We start from the raw sequence: 21,102 nt of genomic DNA on the forward strand, positions 1-21,102 counted from the left end.
TTATAATTAAAATGTTTTTGTTGTTGTTTCTAACCCATAATGCTTTCTAATTTCTAAATGAAATATTTTAAACCTCAATAGTATTGTTTATACTGTTTCTTTATTTTTCTAAGTATGGTTTTGCTATATAAAGACAGATCTGCTGCCTCAGCAGACTAGCCAAAGCAAGGCATTTTTGCAGAATGTGATCTGAACACAACAGCCAATGCTATCTGGCATTCATAATTACATAATATTCTATATTTTATATAAATTATCTCAACATACTTCTATTCATTCTAATATTATGAACCATAACTAAAAATTAGGGGATTAAATGTTGCCGAGGACACTTTCCTGGGTCATGAGGCCAGCATGACTATACGCCAAGGCGCATGGAATGCTGTTACATTCCCACCAAAGTGATACCTATTTATCTACTCACATTTTCATACTTTCAAACTTCTTGGTGGCAGAAGCTGGGGCAAAGAACGGTAACTCACCCCATTGTGTAGCACTCGGGTCTCGAACCCAGGCTGTGAGCTTTCCTGCTGACAAGCTCAGTGTCTTTAAGCACTGAGCCATAGTGTCCCCTTTATGGGAAGGGATAAACTACCCCAAAACATTACTTTAACACACTACCATCTTGGTGGTGCATTTGTGGAGGCCACAATATTGCTGCAAAGAACTACAATTTTAGACACTTGTTTATTTTTTTTTTCAACACAATTTAAAAGTGAAGTGGGACAATGAGGCTGCTGGGCCACAAGGGAGGTATTTGGGAGTAGACTGGTATTCCCTAGTATCCAACAGTCCTTCCCAAGGTTGAAGAAGATGTATTAGTGTTACTAACAGAAGACCATATGCCCCTCAACAATTCAATCATATTTCCTCTGTCAACTTGGTTGTTGCAATGGTTGACTTCAATAAAATTTATGGGGCTACTTTTGGAGACCAGAGCCATGACAATATCCTTACACAAACACATTACAAAACAAACTTAAGCAACATATAGGGATTTTAAAATATCAAGCGGTTTGACAGCTTGCATAATTTTAATTTTAGGAAACCACACACTCTCATATTTTCCAGAAAGAAGGATAGGAACATTCTTGCTTTATAAAATTCTATGGACTTTGGGCTCAGATAGGACCATCTAATGATCTTCCATGACTCAGAGTGTTGGTGTAATGTAAAATTATGCATTGTATGGAGACATTTTTCTCCCATTTTTTAATATGAACTGAATAATATAAGACAAACAAAAGGAGTCCCAACCTCACATATTTAGCATATACTATAATTCAGTAGTGGGTTTCAAAAATTTTTACTACCAGTTCTGTGGGTGTGGCTTGGTGGGCGTGGCTTGGTGGGCATGGCAGGGGAAGGATACTGTAAAATCTCCATTCCCACCCCACTCCAAGGGAAGGATACTGTAAAATCTCCATTCCCACCCCACTCCAAGGGAAGGATACTGTAAAATCTCCATTCCGTCCCCAATCCAGGGGAAGGATACTGCAAAATCCCCATTTCCTCCTGATCATCTGGGACTTGGGAGGCAGAGAATAGATGGGGGCTGGGCCAGTCAGAATTTTTACTACTGGTTCTCCGAACTACTCAAAGTTTCTGCTACCAGTTCTCCAGAACTGGTCAGAACCTGCTGAAACTCACCTTTGCTGTAATTTCAGTATGAACTCCACTATTACAAGATGCAATAGCCACTAAGTTGAATAGCTTTGATGATTTCATAGAGGATTAGATTATTAGTAATTGCTACTCATGACTGCTACATAATATTTTTCTCCTTTTGTTCTCTTCCAAATAGCCACATCGATTGGCTCCGATGTGGCCCTTGTTAGGTGGGCTAGATATGCAACTTACATTTCTGAATGTGCTTTCTCAGTTCTACTAGGACATCACGGTTCCTCAAACTGTATATCAAGGGATTCAGCATGGGAGTCACAATGTCACAGAACAAAGAGGCCACCTTATCCTGTTCTGGTGTTCGGTAAGACCTGGGTCTCATATATTTAAAACCTGCTGCCCCGTAGAAGAGCCCCACCACACAAAGGTGGGAAAGACATGTACCAAATGCTTTCTGCCTTCCTTCCACTGATTGCATTCCCAGGACCGTCAAAAGGATACAGATGTAGGAAGCCAGGATGATGGAGAAGGGACCCAAGAGTAATATACTGCCAGTTACGAACAACCAATTTTCATAGGTAGATGTTTCTGAACAAGATAATTTCAGCAGAGCTTGGACTGTGCAGAAGAACTGATTCACTCTATTAGACTTACAGAAAGGCAGCTGGAGCACACAAAAAGTGTGCACGATTGAATGAAGAATCGCCCCAAACCAGACTCCACCCGACATGGTCACACATACCCTCCTGCTCATGAGAACTGGATAGTGCAACGGTTTGCAGATGGCCACGTACCTGTCATAAGACATGACGGTCAGTAGGAGGCACTCTGCTCCTCCCATCATGAGGGTGGAAAAAATCTGAGTCCCACATCCAGCCAATGAAATTGTATTGTCTTTTTTCCAAAAATCCATGGACATTTTGGGGACAATGCTAGAAGTCTGGCAGATGTCTATAAAGGAGAGCTGGCTGAGGAAAAAGTACATAGGGACCCTGGAATATGAACCTGTGACAATTACAAAAAAGAAAATAAAGTTTCCCAGTAAGGCAACAAAAAAAGTCAATAGGATAGCCCCCCAAAAAACTGTATGCATCACCGTGTGATTCAGAAGTCCAAGAAGAATGAATTCAGTCCACAAAGTTCTGTTCATTATTCCATTATGAGTTCCTCTGAAAACATAACAGAAGATATTGGAATTAAAACTAGAAAATCATGGGAGGTTGAGATGAAAAAACTAGAGCATACAAAACATTTGCTAGACCAATTCCTGAATACAGCTCATCTGTCTGGAACCCGCACTGCATATCGGACATTAATACAATTGAGAGAGTCCAGAGATATTTCATGAGAAGAGTCCTCCACTCCTCTGCTTGCAATAGAATACCTTATGCCACCAGATTTAAAATTTTGGGCTTAGACAACTTAGAACTACGCCGACTTCAGTCTGACCTAAGCATAGTACATAAAATTATCTGGTACAATGTCCTACCTGTCAATGACTACTTCAGCTTTAACCACAACAATACACGAGTTCACAATAGATACAAACTTAAGGTAAACTGCTCCAAACTCAATTGCAGGAAATATGACTTCAGCAACAGAGTGGTCAATGCCTGGAATGCACTACCTGACTCTATGGTTACATCCCCAAACCTCCATAACTTTAACCTTAGACTGTCTACTGTTGACCTCACCCCATTCCTAAGAGGTCTGTAAGGGGCGTGCATAAACGCACCAACATGTCTACCGTCCCTCTCCTACTGTTCCCATGTATTTGTATACAATTCCTGTATTCGTAATCATGTTTATACTTTTATCTGTTATATTATACTGTATATGCTTGACAAATAAAATAAATAAATAAAAATTAAATCAAAGCTGGTAATAGTTGTATAAGAATCACATAGACAGACATCTACAGAGATTCTCAGTCATCCAGGTCATGACTGAGAATCTCTACAGACGTTTAGCTGTACAATTTGGGATGAACACCCTTTGAATGGTGTGGGAGTAGGAATGGATTTCCAGAGGAAAAATTACAGACTACAGGAACCATTTGTACTACTCAGGTGACCCTGAGGACACAGATAAACCTCCAAGTGCTTCAAGGACCCTCTAAAAGGATGTAAGTGACCAGCTGTCTGCAAGGAATATAAATCTTTCCATTCCTCACCATCCACTCAGCTAAAGAGGCTGAGAAGCGAAACGTCTTCAAAAGAAAAAACAAGAAAGTCCAGTTGCCTCCTGAAAAAGCAGGAGCTTTTTGGAACGTATATACAGACACACACATGAACACACATACAAGCACATACACCTGCTGTCAGGACATCTTTGAATCCTTTGCTGAGCTATCTTCCACTATCAAACAGGTTTAAAAAAAAAAACAGTTCTTCAGTATTAGGAAAAATATCTTGGCTTTAAATTCTACCCATTTCTTTAAAGAATGTTGCGGACCTGAACAGATGTCCTTTCATTATTACATCTGCAGTTTCAGTCTCTGGCTGAAAAAAATGTAGGTTTCTCTTCTGCATTTGATTTTTTTCCCCCCACAGGACTCCAATTATTATTATTATATTCTAATTATATTATTATTCTAAGCATCAAGATTGTGTCTCACGCCCATACTTGCTTTCTTACCTAGGCATTCAATCATCCAGCTTTGTATTACAATCTTTGCCCTGAAGAAATTGGGGCTAAAGTGAAGTCTGATGATCCAAATATTCTTTACAGCAACCCATTATTTCCTGCTAGGTAGTACATATTACGTTCATACATGATTTTCGGGCTTTCTCATGATGCTTCATTGCATTTCTACAATAAAATACTTTCCACTGTCCAGTAACTTCTGCTATGTTGAACAAGCTATGGTTAAGTGATTGTTTTGTTTTGAAAGAATGGATGATTAATTATTGCCTCAGTCAGGCAACTGAAAATCTCACACCTCTGGGATGAAAAAAAAATCTTCTAAGGTATCAGGCTTTGGAGACTTCACTCACTATTCCCAAGGCTTTAATTTGGGACTCACCAAAGTGAGTAATCACCCTGGAGATGTTGAGAAGCAGAGTGACAATGAAATGAAGGTAGTCCTTGACGTATGACCACAACTGAGTCCAAAATTTCCATTGCTAAGCAAGGCAGTTGTAAAGTGAGTTTTGCCCCACTTTATGACCTTTTTGCCACAGATGTTAAGCAAATAACTGCAGTTGTTAAGTGAATCTGGCTTCCCCCATTGACTTTGCTTGTCAGAAGCCGGCTAGGGTGGGGAGCAGAGGTGGGTTTCAGCAGGTTCTGACCAGTTCTGGAGAACCGGTAGCGGAAATGTTGAGGAGTTTGGAGAACTGGTAGGAAAAATTCTGACTGGCCCCATCTCCATCTATTCTTTGCCTCCAAAGTCCAAGCTGATCGGAAGGAAATGGGGATTTTGCAGTAACCTTCCCCTGCCACGCCCACCAAGCCATGCCCACCAAGCCACACCCAAAGAACTGATAGTAAAAAATTTTTAAACTCCCCACTGGTGGGGAGGTTACAAATGGTGATCATGTGATCCTGGGGCAATGCACCCATAATAACTGCATCAAGCTCCCAAATTTTGATCATGTGACCATGGAAATGCTGCAACAATCATATGTGTGAAAACTGGCCATAAGTCCCTTTTTTTCAGTGACATAACTTCGAAGAGTCACTAACTGAATGGCTATGAGTAGAGGTCTAAGTGTATATGGTAGCAAACCATCATCTTTGATGAATAGACTGGATAGGCTCGTATCTAATATTCCAGCCATTCTGACTCCAATCTGCTGCACTAACAAGTTTATTTAAAAGAGGACAGAAAAGAATAACAAGAGTTGGAAGGGACCTTGGAGGTCTTCTAGTCCAACCCCCTGCTTAGGCAGGAAACCCTACACCACTTCAGACAAATGGTTATCCAACATCTTCTTAAAAACTTCCAGTGTTGGAGCACTCACAACTTCTGGAGGCAAGTTGTTCCACGGATTAATTGTTCTAACTGTCAGGAAATTTCTCCTTAGTTCTGAGTTGCTTCTCTCCTTGATTAGTTTCCACCCATTGCTTCTTGTCCTGTCCTCAGGTGTTTTGGAGAATAGCTTGGCTCCCTCTTCTTTGTGGCAGCCCCTGAGATATTGGAAAACTGCTATCATGTCTCCCCTAGTCCTTCTTTTCATTAAACTAGACATACCCAATTCCAGCAACTGTTCTTCATAGGTTTTAACCCATAGCCCCCTAGTCATCTTTGTTGCTCTTCTCTGCACTCTTTCTAGAGTCTCCACATCTTTTTTACATTGTGGCGACCAAAACTGGATGCAGTTTTCCAGAGGTTGATTGATTAATTTATTGATTTGGATGAAGGGAACATAAACAATAATCAGCAAAATAATGTGGACATCACAGAACTGTAGACGGAACTGTATTTAGTTTACCATTCCAACAATTTATTTATTAATTAAAATTATATGCCACCCATCTCGCAGTTGGAAGTGACTGAATGGCTTACAAGATAATGAAACATGGAGGTATAAAGACAATTATAAGTATAAAAACACATTAAAATCACCAAATATTAAATACAAACTAAGAGACCATTGGTTTGGAGCACAGCAGTGGTAATGGCACCTTCTCTGTCATTTCACCAACCTACCTCCGGCCTAGAGCGTCTCCATCAGGGCCTCATACCAACTGGCAGAGCCACATTTTAAGGCTGTTCTTGAAGTCCAGAATGGTGAGGGCAGATCTCCCTCTGGTTGCAAGATGTTCCAAAAGGCAGGGGCCATGGCAGAAAAGGATCTTCTCATGGACTCCACCAACTGAAATTCTTGGCCAATGGAGTTGGTGGTAGGCCTCTCCTGCCAGAATGAGTGGGACGGGCCAATCCCATTGGGATAAGATCAGGGGTGAAATGCTCCCAGTTTGGACAGGATCGCCCAATCTGGTAGCGATGGCGACGGGTGGTTCGGAGAACCGATAGCAAAAATCCCTGCCCCCCCGCTATGCCCAGCTGAGCCGCGTGATCATCAGAGGCTTCTTTTATTATTTTTAAAAGCATTTTTTCTACAACTTCTTCGGCCGAAAAAATGCTTTTAAAAGTAAAAAAAAAAAAAAAGGATCTGATGATCATGCGGCTCAGCTGGGATCGTAAGAGCCTTTTAAGAGCATTTTTTCTACAACCTCTGATGATCCCAGCTGAGTTGCTTGATTGTCAGAGGCTTTTAAAAGCATTTTTTCTACAACCTCTTCTACAACCTCTTCCCCCCCACCACCAAGCCACGCCCACAGAACCAGTAGTAACAAATTTTACTGGATGAGATGGTTCTTCAGGTAACCTGGACCCATGCCATCATCCATTCTAACAAAGCTATTTTTACCCAGTAATTATAATTTTGGGATGTATCGTTTTTTAAAAATTCAAACACAGTTCCTAACTTCTATTTTTTTTTCTTTCTTTCTTAACTTTCCAGCTAGTCTCTTTAAGGAAATCAGCTCATCTAACTACCTTCTTAAGAATGAATCAATCTGCTCTGTAGCAATTATAAAGCTATAATATTTACTTTCACACAATGGAACGTTTTACTTCTTGGCTGTTCACCGCCCTGAGTCCTTCGGAAGAAGGCCGGTATACAAATTTAATAAATCTTAACCTTAACCTTAACCTTACTTTTAAAATTTTGTGCAGTAGTGGTATTCAGCTGGTTCTATCCGGTCCGGGTGAACCGGTAGCGGCGGCTGTGGGAGGCTCCGCCCACCCACCCGCCCGGACATCATCACATCCTGTTTTTGACACTCTGTGCATGTGCGGAAGGTCCTGTGCATGCGTAGAGGTGGTGCGTGCACTCCCATTTGCGAATCGGTAGCAAAGGTAAGTGAATACCACCCCTGGTTTTGTGGTACTTTTGACTATTGATTCTTGGGTGACTGCCTGGAAAAGTCACAGAAGTTTCCTTGGCAATATTTTCAGCGTTAGTGGTTTGCCCTTGATTCCTCCTTCCTAGGGCTGAGAGAGAAGGATTGGACCAATGTCACCCAGCTGGCTTTATGCCCAAAATGGAACTAGAACTCACAACCTTCTTGTGAACATGAATATACGAGTGAATATTATAGAAATATGCTAGAATGTCTATCTGGAAAATTATTTTCTTATCTGTAGCCCAGTGTATAGATCGGTGATGGGGAACCTATGGCACACATGCCGGAAGTGGCACACAAAGCCATCTCTCCGGGCATGCCAGCCACCGCCCGTTGCTCTTCCGGGTTTCAGCATGCATATGTGCACCGGCCAGCTGGTTTTCACGCATGCATGTGCACCAGAAACTGGAAGACCAGGTGACCAGTGTGCATGTGCACGCCAGAAACCGGAAGCTCAGAACTGCGCTCCCCCCTTCCTACCTGCCCGCGCACTCCCATTTTTGCACTTGGTGCCGAAAAGGTTCGCCAACACTGATATAGATAGACAAAAGCAGTGTCCTTGTGAGTTGGGGGCTCATTCTTGTATCCTGCATAAATTATAGCATGGTTATAAAATAGTCCTCTTGTTTACCTTTCCCCTTTTAATAAATAATATACATGTTCATTTATTGTATGCAAATCCATTTGCAGAGGGCTCCTTTGATCTCTTTGTTTCTTAGAGAGTAAATACATGGGTTCAAAAGAGCAGATACCACATTGTAAAAGAGAGAAAACTTTTTGTCTCTTTCTGGCTTATAGCTGGAAGCTGGGCGCATGTACATAAACATGGCAGCTCCGTAGAAGAGAGTCACCACTGTAATGTGTGAGGTGCAGGTGGAGAAAGCTTTGAACTTCCCTTCTGCAGAGCGGATCTTCAGGATAGTGCTCAAGATGAACATGTAAGAGGTCACAATCAAAGAAAGTGGGGTCATGAGCAGGATCACCCCCAACACAAAGTCCACCACCTCATTAACGTGTGATTAACGTGTGCAAAAGAAGTGGTTGATCTCATTTGGGCCACAATAAGGCAAGCGCATAGTGAAGCCGGTGTGCATCATGGCAAAGAGGAAGCCACAGGCCCAGGACCCGACTGCCATCTTAACACAAACTGACTTGCTCATCATGCTAGTGTAGTGTAATGGGTGGCAGATGGCTACATATCGATCGTAGGCCATCACGGCATAGAGAACGCATTCAGTTATCCCCAAAGACAGGAAGATGTACATTTGAGCAGTACAGCCAGCAAAGGAGATGACTTTTCTCTTTAAAAGGAGATGAATTAACATCTGGGGCATTGTGGTAGAACTGTAACTGATGTCCAAGAAGGAAAGGTTGGCCAAGAAGAAGTACATGGGTGTGTGGAGACGAGAGTCTAACCTGATTAGGTTGATAATGAGACCGTTGCCCAGCACAATCATCAGATACAGGAGGAGGAAGAGAACAAAAAGGAACCGTTGAGTTTGCAGCTTGGTTGAGAAACCCAGAAGGATGAATTCAGAGACAGAACTTTTATTTTCCCACAGGACATTGTTTGCCATGTTCACCTAAGGTTAAAAAAAGAAGGGAGTTTATTATTATTATTATTATACACAAACTTGACAGTATACACAGCAAACAAAACAACCATGCTGGATTTCGCATCTCAAATCACTAGTCGAACACTTCCCAAGCATTTAGTACTGCGTGATGTATTGGCGGATTATGCGAGCAGATCCCAGTAAGGTGGCTTTCTGCAGCTGACCAATGGTGATCTTGTCAGCACCAATTGTTTTTAAGTGCTTGCCTAGGTCTTTAGGCACAGCACCCAGTGTGCCGAGTACCACTGGAACCACCTGCACTGGTTTATGCCAGAGTCTCTGCATTTATGCAGAGATGATGATGATGATGATGATGATGATTGGTTAATCTTTAGTGAGATTCACAGCCTTTGAGGCTGGTTAATAGCTCAGCAGCTCGAGTCCTAACCAAGGACCTAGGAACTGTTAAGGTATCATCGGAGGATGTAAGCTGTTCCGAGTAAGGTGGTTTTTTGTAGAGTCAAAATGTTCAAATCCGGCAAATTTAGAATTTCTAAATAGCGGGGTAGCCCTTTGGGTATTGCTCCAAGAGCTCCAATTACAATCGGGACAACACACAATTTCTTTTTCCACAGTCGCTCAACTTCAATTTGCAAGTCCGGTACTTTGTGATTTTTTCTTGCTGCTTATCTTCAATCCGTGCATCACCAGGTATTGCAATGTCAATGAACCATACTTTTTTCTTTTCAACTATTGTTATGTCAGGTGTGTTGTGGACCAAGTGCCTGTCAGTCTGAATCCTAAAGTCCCACAAGATCTTGAGTTTCTCAATCTCTAAAACTTTCTCAACCTGATGTTCCCAGTGGTTTTTGCTGTACTCAAATCCAAACTTCTGGCACAATTTCCAGTGAATGATCTTAGCAAAATGGTCATGGCGTTATTATTATTATTATTATTATTATTATTATTATTATTATTATTATTATTATTATTATTATTATTATTTTAAATCATGCAAAATTAAGGAGGGCTATTTTTGCAAATGATTGTGAGCTAAATAAACCTGAGAAAACTGGTGCCATTGAATAATGAGGTTTGTGTGGAAACGCATGTAGGTGTCGTGCGAAGCAACTATCCTGCTGTTTTTCTGCCCATTCCTGTTTAGTTTGGTGAAAGAGAAACCAAATGGAAAAAGAAATGGGGAGAAATACTCAGAGGTAACAGCCGTGTTCCAATTTAGCCATGAGAAGGTGCAGCATATATATCATCATTTGATCAAGTGGTTTCCTACATTTACATTAAATGGTAAAGGAAGATATTTCTCCAAGTGAAGCAACCCCTTTTTTATTTTAAAAAAATGCCCTTAAGCCAGTGGTGAAATCCGGCTCGATCTATTCGGCTCACGTGTACCGGTAGCGCCGATGGCGGGAGGCTCCGCCCACCCACTGGGATGTCATTATGTCCCGTTTTTGACCTTCTGTGCATGTGCAGAAGGCTCTGCACATGTGTAGAAGAGGCGCATGCGTGTAGTGCATGTGAGCTCCCGCACGCTCCCATTCCTGAACCGGTAGCAAAGGTAAGTGGATTTCAGAAAATGAAAATAGCAGTTCACTTTTCAGCAGACAGCAAATCAGCTCTCAGAAAAACTCCACAGAGATAGAATCATAGAATAACAGAGTTGGAAGGGACCTTGGAGGTCTTCTAGTCCAACCCCCTGCTTAGGCAGGAAACCCTACACCACTTCAGACAAATGGTTATCCAACATCTTCTAAAAAGCTTCCAGTGTTGGAGCATTCACAACTTCTGGAGGCAAGCAGTTCCACTGATTAATTGTTCTGTCAGGAAATTTCTCCTTAGTTCTAAGTTGCCTCTCTCCTTGATTATTTTCCACCAATTCCACTGATCCATGGCCGGGTCTCGCGATCTTGCGAGACCTGGCCATGGAATGGAGTGTATGGGTTTTTAATGTTCTTTTAAAAAATTTTTACGGGATATTGTTCGCACTGTTTTTTTGCTGTAAGCCGCCCAGAGTCCCTAGGGAGTTGGGCGGCATAGAAATGCGACTAATAAATAATAATAAATAAACAATTGCTTCTTGTTCAGCCCTCAGGTGCTTTGGAGAATAGTTTGACTCACTCTTCTTTGTGGCAGCCCCTGAGATATTGGAAGACTGCTATCATGTCTCCCCTAGTCCTTCTTTTCATTAAACTAGCCATACCCAGTTCCTTCAACCGTTCTTCATATGTTTTAGCCTCCAGTTCCCTAATCATCTTTGTTGCTCTTTTCTGCATTCTTTCTAGAGTCTCCACATCTTTTTTACATCGTGGCGACCAAAACTGAATGCGGAATTCCAAGTGTGGCCTTACCAAGGCATTATAAAGTGGTTTTAACACTTCGCGTGTAATTTTATTTTACAGATGTAATTTTATTTTACAGACCTGATTGATATACATAAAGAGAGAGATGAAAGCAAAGAAGAGCCATCTCCTTTGTTATCTGTGGTATAAAAGGCAAGCAGCTTTGACTTCTGCAAGACAGTTGACTTCTGCAATTACACAGCCAGAGTGAGGTGCAGAAGTAGAATTCAAGATTTCTGAATCCAGGATTTTGATCTCAGTATAAATTCTGAATGGGACTGCTCAGTCTTTCCTTGCTACAACTCTCCTAACTACGCCACATTTCCCTTGTTCCAGCAACATAGTTTAGGGGAAGTCATTCTGTTGTTGTTATTGTTAAACAATTCTGAGCCTAAACCTTTTACTAAACTATTGGACACTTGGAGATCTACCAGTATGTTCCAAAATGTAACTTCTGGGCAACCTACATGAATGTATGTAAACATTACATTGACAAGACAGAAGATAATAGCAAATTAGCAAGTTTTAAATTTAGGTTAAGCTATATAAGATGTTTGCTTATATAGATTCAGTCCTGACAATCTGGATTGTTTGTCATATAATATCTTACCTTCATTCATCTCTGTTCTTTTTCATCTGTCTCTCACAATGCTTTTTTCTTTCTTTATTAGTCATTTGAGCAGAATATTGCCTCATTAAATTCATGTGAGATCTCATTTAGCTGCTTTCTTCCTTTCAGCTATTGGTTCTTAGAGTTTACATATCTGTTGACTACATTTGCAATAATAAACTTATAAAAAAAGAAATAGATAATGGCTATTTTTTTTTGTTTTGACGAGCAAAGTTGGTTTCTTTCTTTCCAATAATATCATAAGAGAGACTGTCGATGCAATATTGAAGAACCTAGAAGGAAAAATCAGCACTAATTTATATCCTTCTCATATTTTTTATCAATCCCAGAAGATTGCAATTTTTTTCAAGTAATTAACTTGACTGCTTGTTATTTCAAGATGATTAAAGCAGAGCACAGAAGATAGGAAATGAAAAGAGGAGTTTGGACAATGAAAAAACAATGTAACCTACTGATTTATTTATTTGTCCAAGTCATGAAAGTTTTAGAAAAATAGTCAAATATTAATATTCACTAAGTAGTAATTAATATATTCACTACAAAAATGAACATATACATGTCTCCACCTCTATTATCTTTAGTTTAAAAAAGGATATTTTAATAAACAAAACAGGAAAATAATCCATTAAATGCGCTCTTTTGTTTCATGTATTTACTTCTCCAAATAATCACTGCTATTCACTACATACCTCTGCCCATAATGGACAAGCTTTATACAGCTGTGAAGAAGGAACTCCACATTCTGTCTCTTCAACCAGATCCCAAAAGCCTTTTCCCTCTTTTCCATTTAAGTCAGACAGATGTCCGCAAAGGTACACCTTCCATTTTGGGAAAAGGTAAAAGTTGCATGGCATGGCACCAAGTCTGAATTATATGGTGTGTTTGACAAGATGGTGAGATCCAACATCACAATTGCCTCTTGGGTGTTGCATAAGGTGTGAGGCCCAGTGTTGCTTATTGCAATAAAATTTTCTTTGAACTCTACCTAATCTTTGTTACTAGTTCAGAGCAATACACTGGTAGTTACATTCAAAACTTTGGGTCAAGGAACTCCATGTGAATGATGCTATCCCTGTTCCAAATTAATTGTTACTGTTATATTGTCTACTGAAACCTGAAGTCTGACCATTTCCTTTCACCGATGAATCTTCCTACAGTAATGATAATCAATGGACTAATAACTTTTTTTTATGGGTCACAATGGTGAGCTTATATTTTGTCAACTCTCAACTTCTCAACTTCTCAAAATACAGTGAAGAAATTCCTCACCTTCATTCTTCTAATATGGGAACAGTTGCTGGTAAATTTCAGCTCCTGCAGCTTCCATTTCTGCCATCAACATGAGAGGATTCCCTTCTTGTATAAACCTTCCAGTATTGAATAACATCAACAATGTGTCTCACACATTCCTGTTAAAAACTAAGCTTGGCAGTGATTTCCCTTTGAGTGATTTCCAATGATCCTTAATCAGTTTATCACCCTTTCTCATCTGAAACTCATTGGTTACTGTCACAGGTCTATGACTATTCATGGCATTCTCAGACATCTTCTCCAACACCAAAATACAAAAGCATCTATGCTTTTTATTCTTCTTCAACACACTTTACATACACACACAACACACAGACATGCACACACCAGCACATATAGATAACAATGGAGCTGTTACATGGGCAATCCTAGGGACTATCATTACTGTTCATCCTGCTGTGTTCTGTACCAGTTGAAGTTTCTAAGTGGTTTTCAAGGGCATCCTGATGTGGAGTGCACTGCAGAATAATTTATAATAAAGGACAGGAGGGAGTGGCTCAGGTAAAAATGTGATCTTCATTCATCAAAGATAAAAGAAATACAAGGACTTAACGGAGAGAGGAAGGGATGAGAGTCTTCTAGGCAAGGAAAGGAGTTAAAAACACAAGTACTTTTGTTAGGGATTTTCTCTATTGTCAGCTTGCCACATCATTTTTGGAAAATAATTATACAAAACATATTTTTACTTCTTGGAGTTCTATTTTCACTCTAGTTTCTTTCACTACTTGCTTTCATGCTCAATTCTCCCAAGATCCACTCTTGATGCTACCAGGAAATGGCCTATTCCATATTCAAAACTTCTCATCACCCATCTATCTTCAACAATTGTCTCAATTTCATTATCTAAATGTTATATTCACTATTTTGCTTTATGTACAATTCAATAGATATCTGTTTAAACCACATATTGAAAAAGGAGAGATGCTCTGACCAAGCAGATACTGACTAATTACCATTTTCTTTTATTTTGGGTGTCCAAGTGTCCTCTTCCCACCCACCCCTTCATGAAAAAAACAGAATACCCCCCCCCCAACCAACTGGGGCAAATGTTGCCCTCTAAACTCATGAATTAGCATGGAGCTATTACCAAGCTATGGTTTCCTCCATCAAAATATTTTTGTTGTGGATTATAGGAGTTGGTTGTACATCATCAGAGTACATTAAAAGTGATTATCCATGTTATTCAGCCATTTTCCAAGACTTGTTTTTCACTTTTAGCAGTTTTTTTTCTAATTCTCCAATTTGGATGTGTACATGCATTGGGAAAGTTGGGGAAAGAAAGTGGAGGTAATCAAAAACTCTGGAGACTTTGGAGTGGATAGATTATGTGCAGAATAAATATCAAACTAGGAAATATCAGATAGCTTTTAACTGAAAGTATTATATAGCAATAGAATAATAGAATTTTGTGAAGATGTGAAAAATATACAGGGGATGGATGGGTTCAAGTTTTATAAAAAGGGGATTTTGATTTGGATTATATTCTGAGGAAGTCAGGGGGGAGGGGAGGGTTAGGGAGGGTTAGGAAGGTCAGGGAGGGAGGGGGGGAGGAAATTGGGGAGAAAATGTAATTGTAAAATTTTTTCATTTTTTTTATTGAAAAATGTAATTTTTCAATAAAAAAAAAACTTTGGAGACTCCACTTATATTGATAATTGGAAGTTGAAAAAAATATATGGATAATTTGTAAAATAGGGTAATACTAAATAACCAATTAGATTTTGTTTTGAGGAATGTGTCTTATTAGTTGAAAAGCAATAGCATGGATACTTAGCCTATAGTTAATATTTTCTAGCAATGCAGCCCAATCGAACATAAATATTTAAATCTTTTGAGAGTCTGCACCCGAGACGTCAAAATATCTCAAGAGCTTCTTAGACTTTCTTCAGAAAGTAGCCATTTCCCAGAAGCAAAGCATCTCATTATCTGAAGCCTTTTCTCTTGAGATTATGGTTTTTAAAATAGTTCTTAAACAACAGCTATGAATCGAAGCCTGTTAATAAGTACCACTGGGTTTAGTTGAAGTTGATTATTTTAACTCTATCATTAAAGAGTTTTTAATGAGAAAAAGTTTTGCAAGTCAACTTTTCAAAGCAAAGAAATGCAAACAGTGTAAACAGAGAATTTGATTGCAACATTAAGATAGAAGCTATTCATAATATTTTTTTATTGAAATTGAAAGAATGGTAGTTATTCTTTTTATAATTAAATATCTTCCATTGAATCAAGTTGGGGTAGAGATGATTTTCATGCTTCCATGTTTCCCATTCCAAACATGGATTAACTGTGAATGGATTTTAGGAAAAATCTATATCAGAGGCAGTAAGGAAAGGTAATATTTAAGGTGCATATGTTCAAAAGACACATAAACACATACATCAATGTATTTCAATAGGCCTGAATGTTTGTGTGTGCATAATTTCTGGAAGAATATGTTTTTATGTCTGACTCTAAATTAAGTACATTGGTCAATGTCAAATGCAACAAAAGTGAAAATAATTGCTTAGAGGTAAGCAGATCAGGGGTGTTGGGTCACAGCCCCAAATTTGCAATATGGCAAGCACAGTGTCGTAATCCAAGACTCACCCCTCACTATAAGGCAATGAACCCCAGTATAACCCAAGGAAGTGGGTTTTGAATTGTGATGTACCTGATGTATTGCAAATGTTGCTCTCCTCCCCAATAGAAACCACATTTAAGTTAACCCTCCCTTGTTTTATGATACATTAATTATTTTATCTGGGCCAAGGTTTGTACTCCTTTGCACCTTCATTGCAAGCAATCTTGGTCATTAGTGAATTGAATGTAGTGCAACTGAACTTTGGAAAAGTGAAAAAAATCTTAAGCAACATCCAACTTGTCTACCCATATCTACCCATGGAGAAAGAGGTGGTTTTTAATATAGTTTTATATGCTTTTTTGTTTTAATAATGTCTTTCTGCTTTATTTTTGTATTGGTTTTAATTGTTTTAATTGCCACCCAGAGTCATGTATTTGTGATGTGCAACTATATAATCCAAATAAACAAACAAAGGTGCATAGTTAATATGGCTTGCCTTGCAATTCTTCCTTGCAATGTGACATTTGTTTACTATCTGCTCAATCAATCAGAATAGAACTGGAAGGGAGCTTGGAGGCCTTCTAGTCCAACCACCTGCTCAAGCAGGTGACCATATACAATTTGAGACAAGTGGCTGTCCAGTCTCTTCTTAAAAACCTCAGTGATAGAACACCCATGACCTCTGAAGGCAAGCTGTTCCACTGGATAATTATTCTCACTGTTAGGAAGTTTCTCCTTAATTCCAGGTTCCCTATCTCCTTGATTAGTTTCCATCCATTGTTTCTTGTCTTGCCTTCTGGTGCTTTGGAAAATAAGTTGACCCACTCTTCTTTGTGGCACCTCCTCAAATACTGGAATACGACTACCATGTCACCCCTAGTCCTTCTTTTCTCTAGACTGGCCATACCCAATTCCTGCTACTGTCTTTCATATGTTTTAGTCTCCAGGCCTTTAAACATCTTAGTTGCTAGAAAACAACATACCACCAGAGGAATCTATTATTCAAAAAATATTCGATAGTGCCAAAATGAATAAATTAACATTAAAACTAAATGAAAAAGAGGATTCAGAATACTATACGGTGTGGGATAATTGGTACAGGTGGATAGATAACGGATTTAAAAATGGATGAAGACTAGTATAAAGTTTAAGATATATATATATTTAGGAGTTATAGAATCTATAGGAATAATTAATTTAACGTGTTTTGTGTGGGAAAAGTAACACTGTCTGTTCGATTATGTACTTTATGTACTCGATTGTATGCACAATAAAAATTTTGATATATTAAAAAAAAAGATGCTGGAAGTCCAGAACAAAAAAACAACAACAACATCTTAGTTGCTCTTCTCTATACTTTTCCTAAAGTCTCAACATCTTTTTTGTAACCTGGTGACCAAAACTGGATGCTCAAATGCTTCTAGTTCTGAATTTGCTTTTAAGGATAAAACAACATTAGTCTTTATTCAATAACAGTTCAGTCTATGAATCTCTGCTTCCAAATTTTGAACATTTGCCTTGGAATGTTTTTGAAGATGGAATAGATTGACAAAAACATGATTTTTTTCTCTTCTTTTGCCTTCCAGTCATATTGTAGTCCCATGACCTGCTCACCTAGCAAAGAAGGGTTGGCTTTGTAATCCACTCCACTGGATGCCCAGAGCCACAGAACTCAAAGCAGTCCTTATTGATCTGAGCATTAACCAATCCAGAATGGAATTCCAATTTTGTTTTCACTGTTGTTAATGATGGCTTCCCTGTTGAGGCTTGTCCGGCTTGCTTGAAGCTTCTGGCTGGCAACGCATTGTCATTAACCCCTATATTAAAAAGATTTGGGTAACCTTGATAATGTACCAGGAAATCAAAGGAAATGGTATGAAGGAGGAACAAAATAAGATATAGGATTGGTCCCTAACATTACAGTCCCTGAAAGTTTCAGGAATGTAATTCCCATGGAGATCTCTTCCCATATTTTTGTAGTCAGAGCTGACAAAAAAAAAAAAAAAAAGACCTAAGAAGTTCCATTTGTAATGTTATTGTTAACTGCTTGGATCTTCAGGGATTTTTTCTGAATAGCAACATTTAATGAGTCAAATTCTCCAAAGGATGCAGCCCATCCGTAGCTTCTTCATACATGCTGCAATGCCCGAGTAGGCTAAATGATGCAAACACCGTCCTGTGTTCAGACAAAAAAAAATAAGAAATAGCATTATTTTGGGAGTTCCCCATGGAATCAACTAATCTTAGAAGCTATATGTATTATGTAGCCATTTCCTCTTCCCTATGGACAGAGGGCTCAGATTAGAACTCATGGAACTGAGTTCAAATGCAATACTGAGAGTTCATTGTTTCTAAGAGTTGGATCATTTTGATAAACCAGAATGATTTATGCTATATAGATCTAGATTCTGGCAGATACTTTTGTTACTCTTATACCAGTCTTTTTCCATGAATCAACCTACTCCAGGGTGGAAAAGTTATGACTGTTGAGTAACAACATCAATCATTTTATTATCATAAAGCTTAAAATAACTGAGATCTTAAGTCTCTTAAAATCCAAACAATTCTTTTCCTCTTAATGCATGGACGTATGAAGGTATGAGATGTGTGTATATGTATGCTTTGTTTTTTAAGTCAAGCATTTTGTTTTTATGGTAGATGTAAAAGTGGAGTGGGCAATATAGTTCTGCCTGTATTTCCCATTAGGAAGCTTTCTAACTTTCCTATAAAAAATTAGTTTGTTTTTAAAAATTAGTGTTTGTAAAAAAATAATCATATTCTAGTTCAGCCACTGAAAACTATTTTGCTAGCAGAAGTCACAATCTAGCCAACTTTTGACAGTTATAATGCCTTCAATTAGACAGCATTAAGCAATACTTTATTGTTAATTTTACTGAAATCAAGTATATGGGATATAGATTCAAATTTGGCTTTATTGTACTGGTTCTTATGTCTGCCTTTAAATGAACAAAGCAAACTTTGATCCAGATATCTTTCATAAGAGAGTTTTATTGGTTGTAATTTCTATTGATGATTTCATGCACAAACTACTTTCCCATTAACACATTACACATTATGTTTGAAGAAAAATCTTGCTTGATAGTTGGGACTGAATGATTGAGTCTGGCCCAATATTACTCAGTGAGTCCAAAGCTGAAAAAGGGTTTGAACAGAGCACTTCTAAACTTCTAAAACAAGGAATCCTTGGTGCTCTCTGAGCCTGGTTGTTTTCTTGTAGACATTTAATTACCCAAACTAGGTAACATCATCAGCGCAAGTAAAGGGCCCCTCATTTTGACCCTGGGCTACAAATATTCTCTTTTACTGGTACTTCTAAAATCCATTCAAATGTTTTAGCCACATAACATACCAGTTCTGTGTTTAAAATGTTTTATTGTGAGCATAGTTGTCAAGCTAGGCAAGTATGGTAGAAAGTAGATCATCCTAGATGTTTCAAAACCATCCAATTCAGAGATTTTTTTGCAATGGCTCATTTAAATGAAAGTAACTCTGAACATCAGGATCCCTTCCACTGAAATGAACTTTAAAAAAAAAAATACTATCGGAATCATTCATAGGGGGTAACATACAGTAAGAGATATCCTGGAAACCACATCTCTATTAGCACAAAAAACCCTGAAACTTGTATGATTAGAATAGAATAGAATAGAATAGAATAGAATAGAATAGAATAGAATAGAATAGAATAGAATAGAATAGAATAGAATAGAATAACAGAGTTGGAAGGGACCTTGGAGGTCTTCTAGTCCAACCCCTTGCTTAGGCAGGAAACCCTACACCACTTCATACAAATAGTTATCCAACATCTTTTTTAAAACTTCCAGTGTTGGAGCATTCACAACTTCTGGGGGCAAATTGTTCCACTTTATTAATTATTCTAACTGTCAGGAAATTTCTCCTTAGTTCTAGGTTGCTTCTCTCCTTGATTAGTTTCCACCCATATTTCTGATTGTATTTTAACTCAATTATTTTTACTGGTATTTCAATGACTTAAACCCTTGTAAACCTTGTCTTTCAGTCTTGAGCAGAAATCCAGCCAAACAAAGGCACCATGGAAAATGAGAATGTAACTTCGTGGACAGAATTTCATCTTATTGGACTTAGTCACCTGAAATCTCCCACTGTTTTCTTTGTCGTTGTTCTGTTTATGAGTCTTATTGCTCTGACGGGAAACTCCCTCCTCCTCTTTCTAATCCAGATGGACTCCTCACTTCATACCCCCATGTACTTCTTCCTGAGCCAGCTGTCCTGCGTGGATATGGGCCAAATCCTCATTGTGGTCCCTAAAATGTCAGTCATTTTTTTAACTCAAAGAACCACTATTTCACTGGGAGGCTGCGTAGCACAGATTTTTTTAACTCTGACCATGGGGACCTCAGAATGTTTCCTGTTGACTGTCATGTCATACGACAGATACGTGGCCATCTGCAGACCCTTGCAGTACCCAATTCTTATGAGGAGAACCATCTGCCTCTTCATGAGTGTAGGAATCTGGTCTTCTTCATCGCTTATCATTATGGTAATAGCAATTTATGTACAATCTCTACCTTACTGTAGGTCAAATGTAATTGATCATTTTGTCTGTGAATTCCCAGCTTTGATGAAATTAACATGTGCTGATACATCTGGATTTGAAAAAGTAATATACATTGACAATGTGTTGATAATTCTCTTGCCCATCTTAGTGATCATCTTCTCATATATAGCCATTCTTGTGCAGATTTTGAACATGCACTCAACTGAGGGAAGGCGCAAAGCACTGGGCACCTGCGTGTCCCATTTATGTGTAGTGAGTATCTTCTATGGGGCAAGCATCCTGACATACAGTACTCCTGTGTCTTCTTACTCAGCCCGTAAGTCCATGATTTATTCGATCTGCATCACAGTTGTTCCTCCAATGCTTAACCCTTTTATCTATAGCTTACGGAACAGAGATGTTATAGCAGCTCTACGAAAACTCCTTGTAAGACATCCATCCTATTAATAAAGGAGCTGAAATATATATATTTTTTGTTAATATTCTTTTTTAAAATTACAGAAATAGATAAAAAAGATGTCTGTCGATTTTATTCACAATAGTGGAAATAAAAACTCTTTGCCAACAAAGGTGATGTTCGAGGAAAGAAA

At 38.8% G+C, this 21,102-nt stretch overlaps 3 protein-coding genes across 3 annotated transcripts; 1 reads left to right on the forward strand and 2 right to left on the reverse strand.

The window, feature by feature from the left end:
• Positions 1–1,843: 1,843 nt before the first annotated feature.
• Positions 1,844–2,608, reverse strand: LOC139310160 (olfactory receptor 2T27-like). Its single transcript, XM_070934322.1, has one exon. It carries the CDS (start codon positions 2,606–2,608, stop codon positions 1,844–1,846), a length of 765 nt encoding a protein of 254 aa, XP_070790423.1.
• A 5,596-nt stretch (positions 2,609–8,204) lies between these two features.
• Positions 8,205–9,116, reverse strand: LOC139310161 (olfactory receptor 2D3-like). The gene is given in 1 exon segment (XM_070934323.1): positions 8,205–9,116. A coding segment is annotated over 1 exon segment (912 nt).
• Positions 9,117–20,026: 10,910 nt separating this feature from the next.
• On the forward strand, positions 20,027–20,959 carry LOC139310162 (olfactory receptor 2T2-like). Its single transcript, XM_070934324.1, has one exon. The coding sequence runs from the start codon at positions 20,027–20,029 to the stop codon at positions 20,957–20,959; it is 933 nt and encodes a 310-aa protein (XP_070790425.1).
• The last annotated feature ends 143 nt before the right edge of the window (positions 20,960–21,102 follow it).

The sequence above is a fragment of the Pituophis catenifer genome, unplaced genomic scaffold (assembly GCF_029215685.1).
Source record: "Pituophis catenifer annectens isolate HBS135680 unplaced genomic scaffold, rPitCat1.0.hap2 SCAF_2, whole genome shotgun sequence".
Classification (NCBI taxonomy): Eukaryota; Metazoa; Chordata; class Lepidosauria; order Squamata; family Colubridae; genus Pituophis; species Pituophis catenifer.

Bases quoted from the DNA above. Each gene is read 5' to 3' on its own strand.
- LOC139310162 (XM_070934324.1), top strand. From the start codon at position 20,027: ATGGAAAATGAGAATGTAACTTCGTGGACAGAATTTCATCTTATTGGA.
- LOC139310160 (XM_070934322.1), bottom strand. From the start codon at position 2,608: ATGTACTTTTTCCTCAGCCAGCTCTCCTTTATAGACATCTGCCAGACT.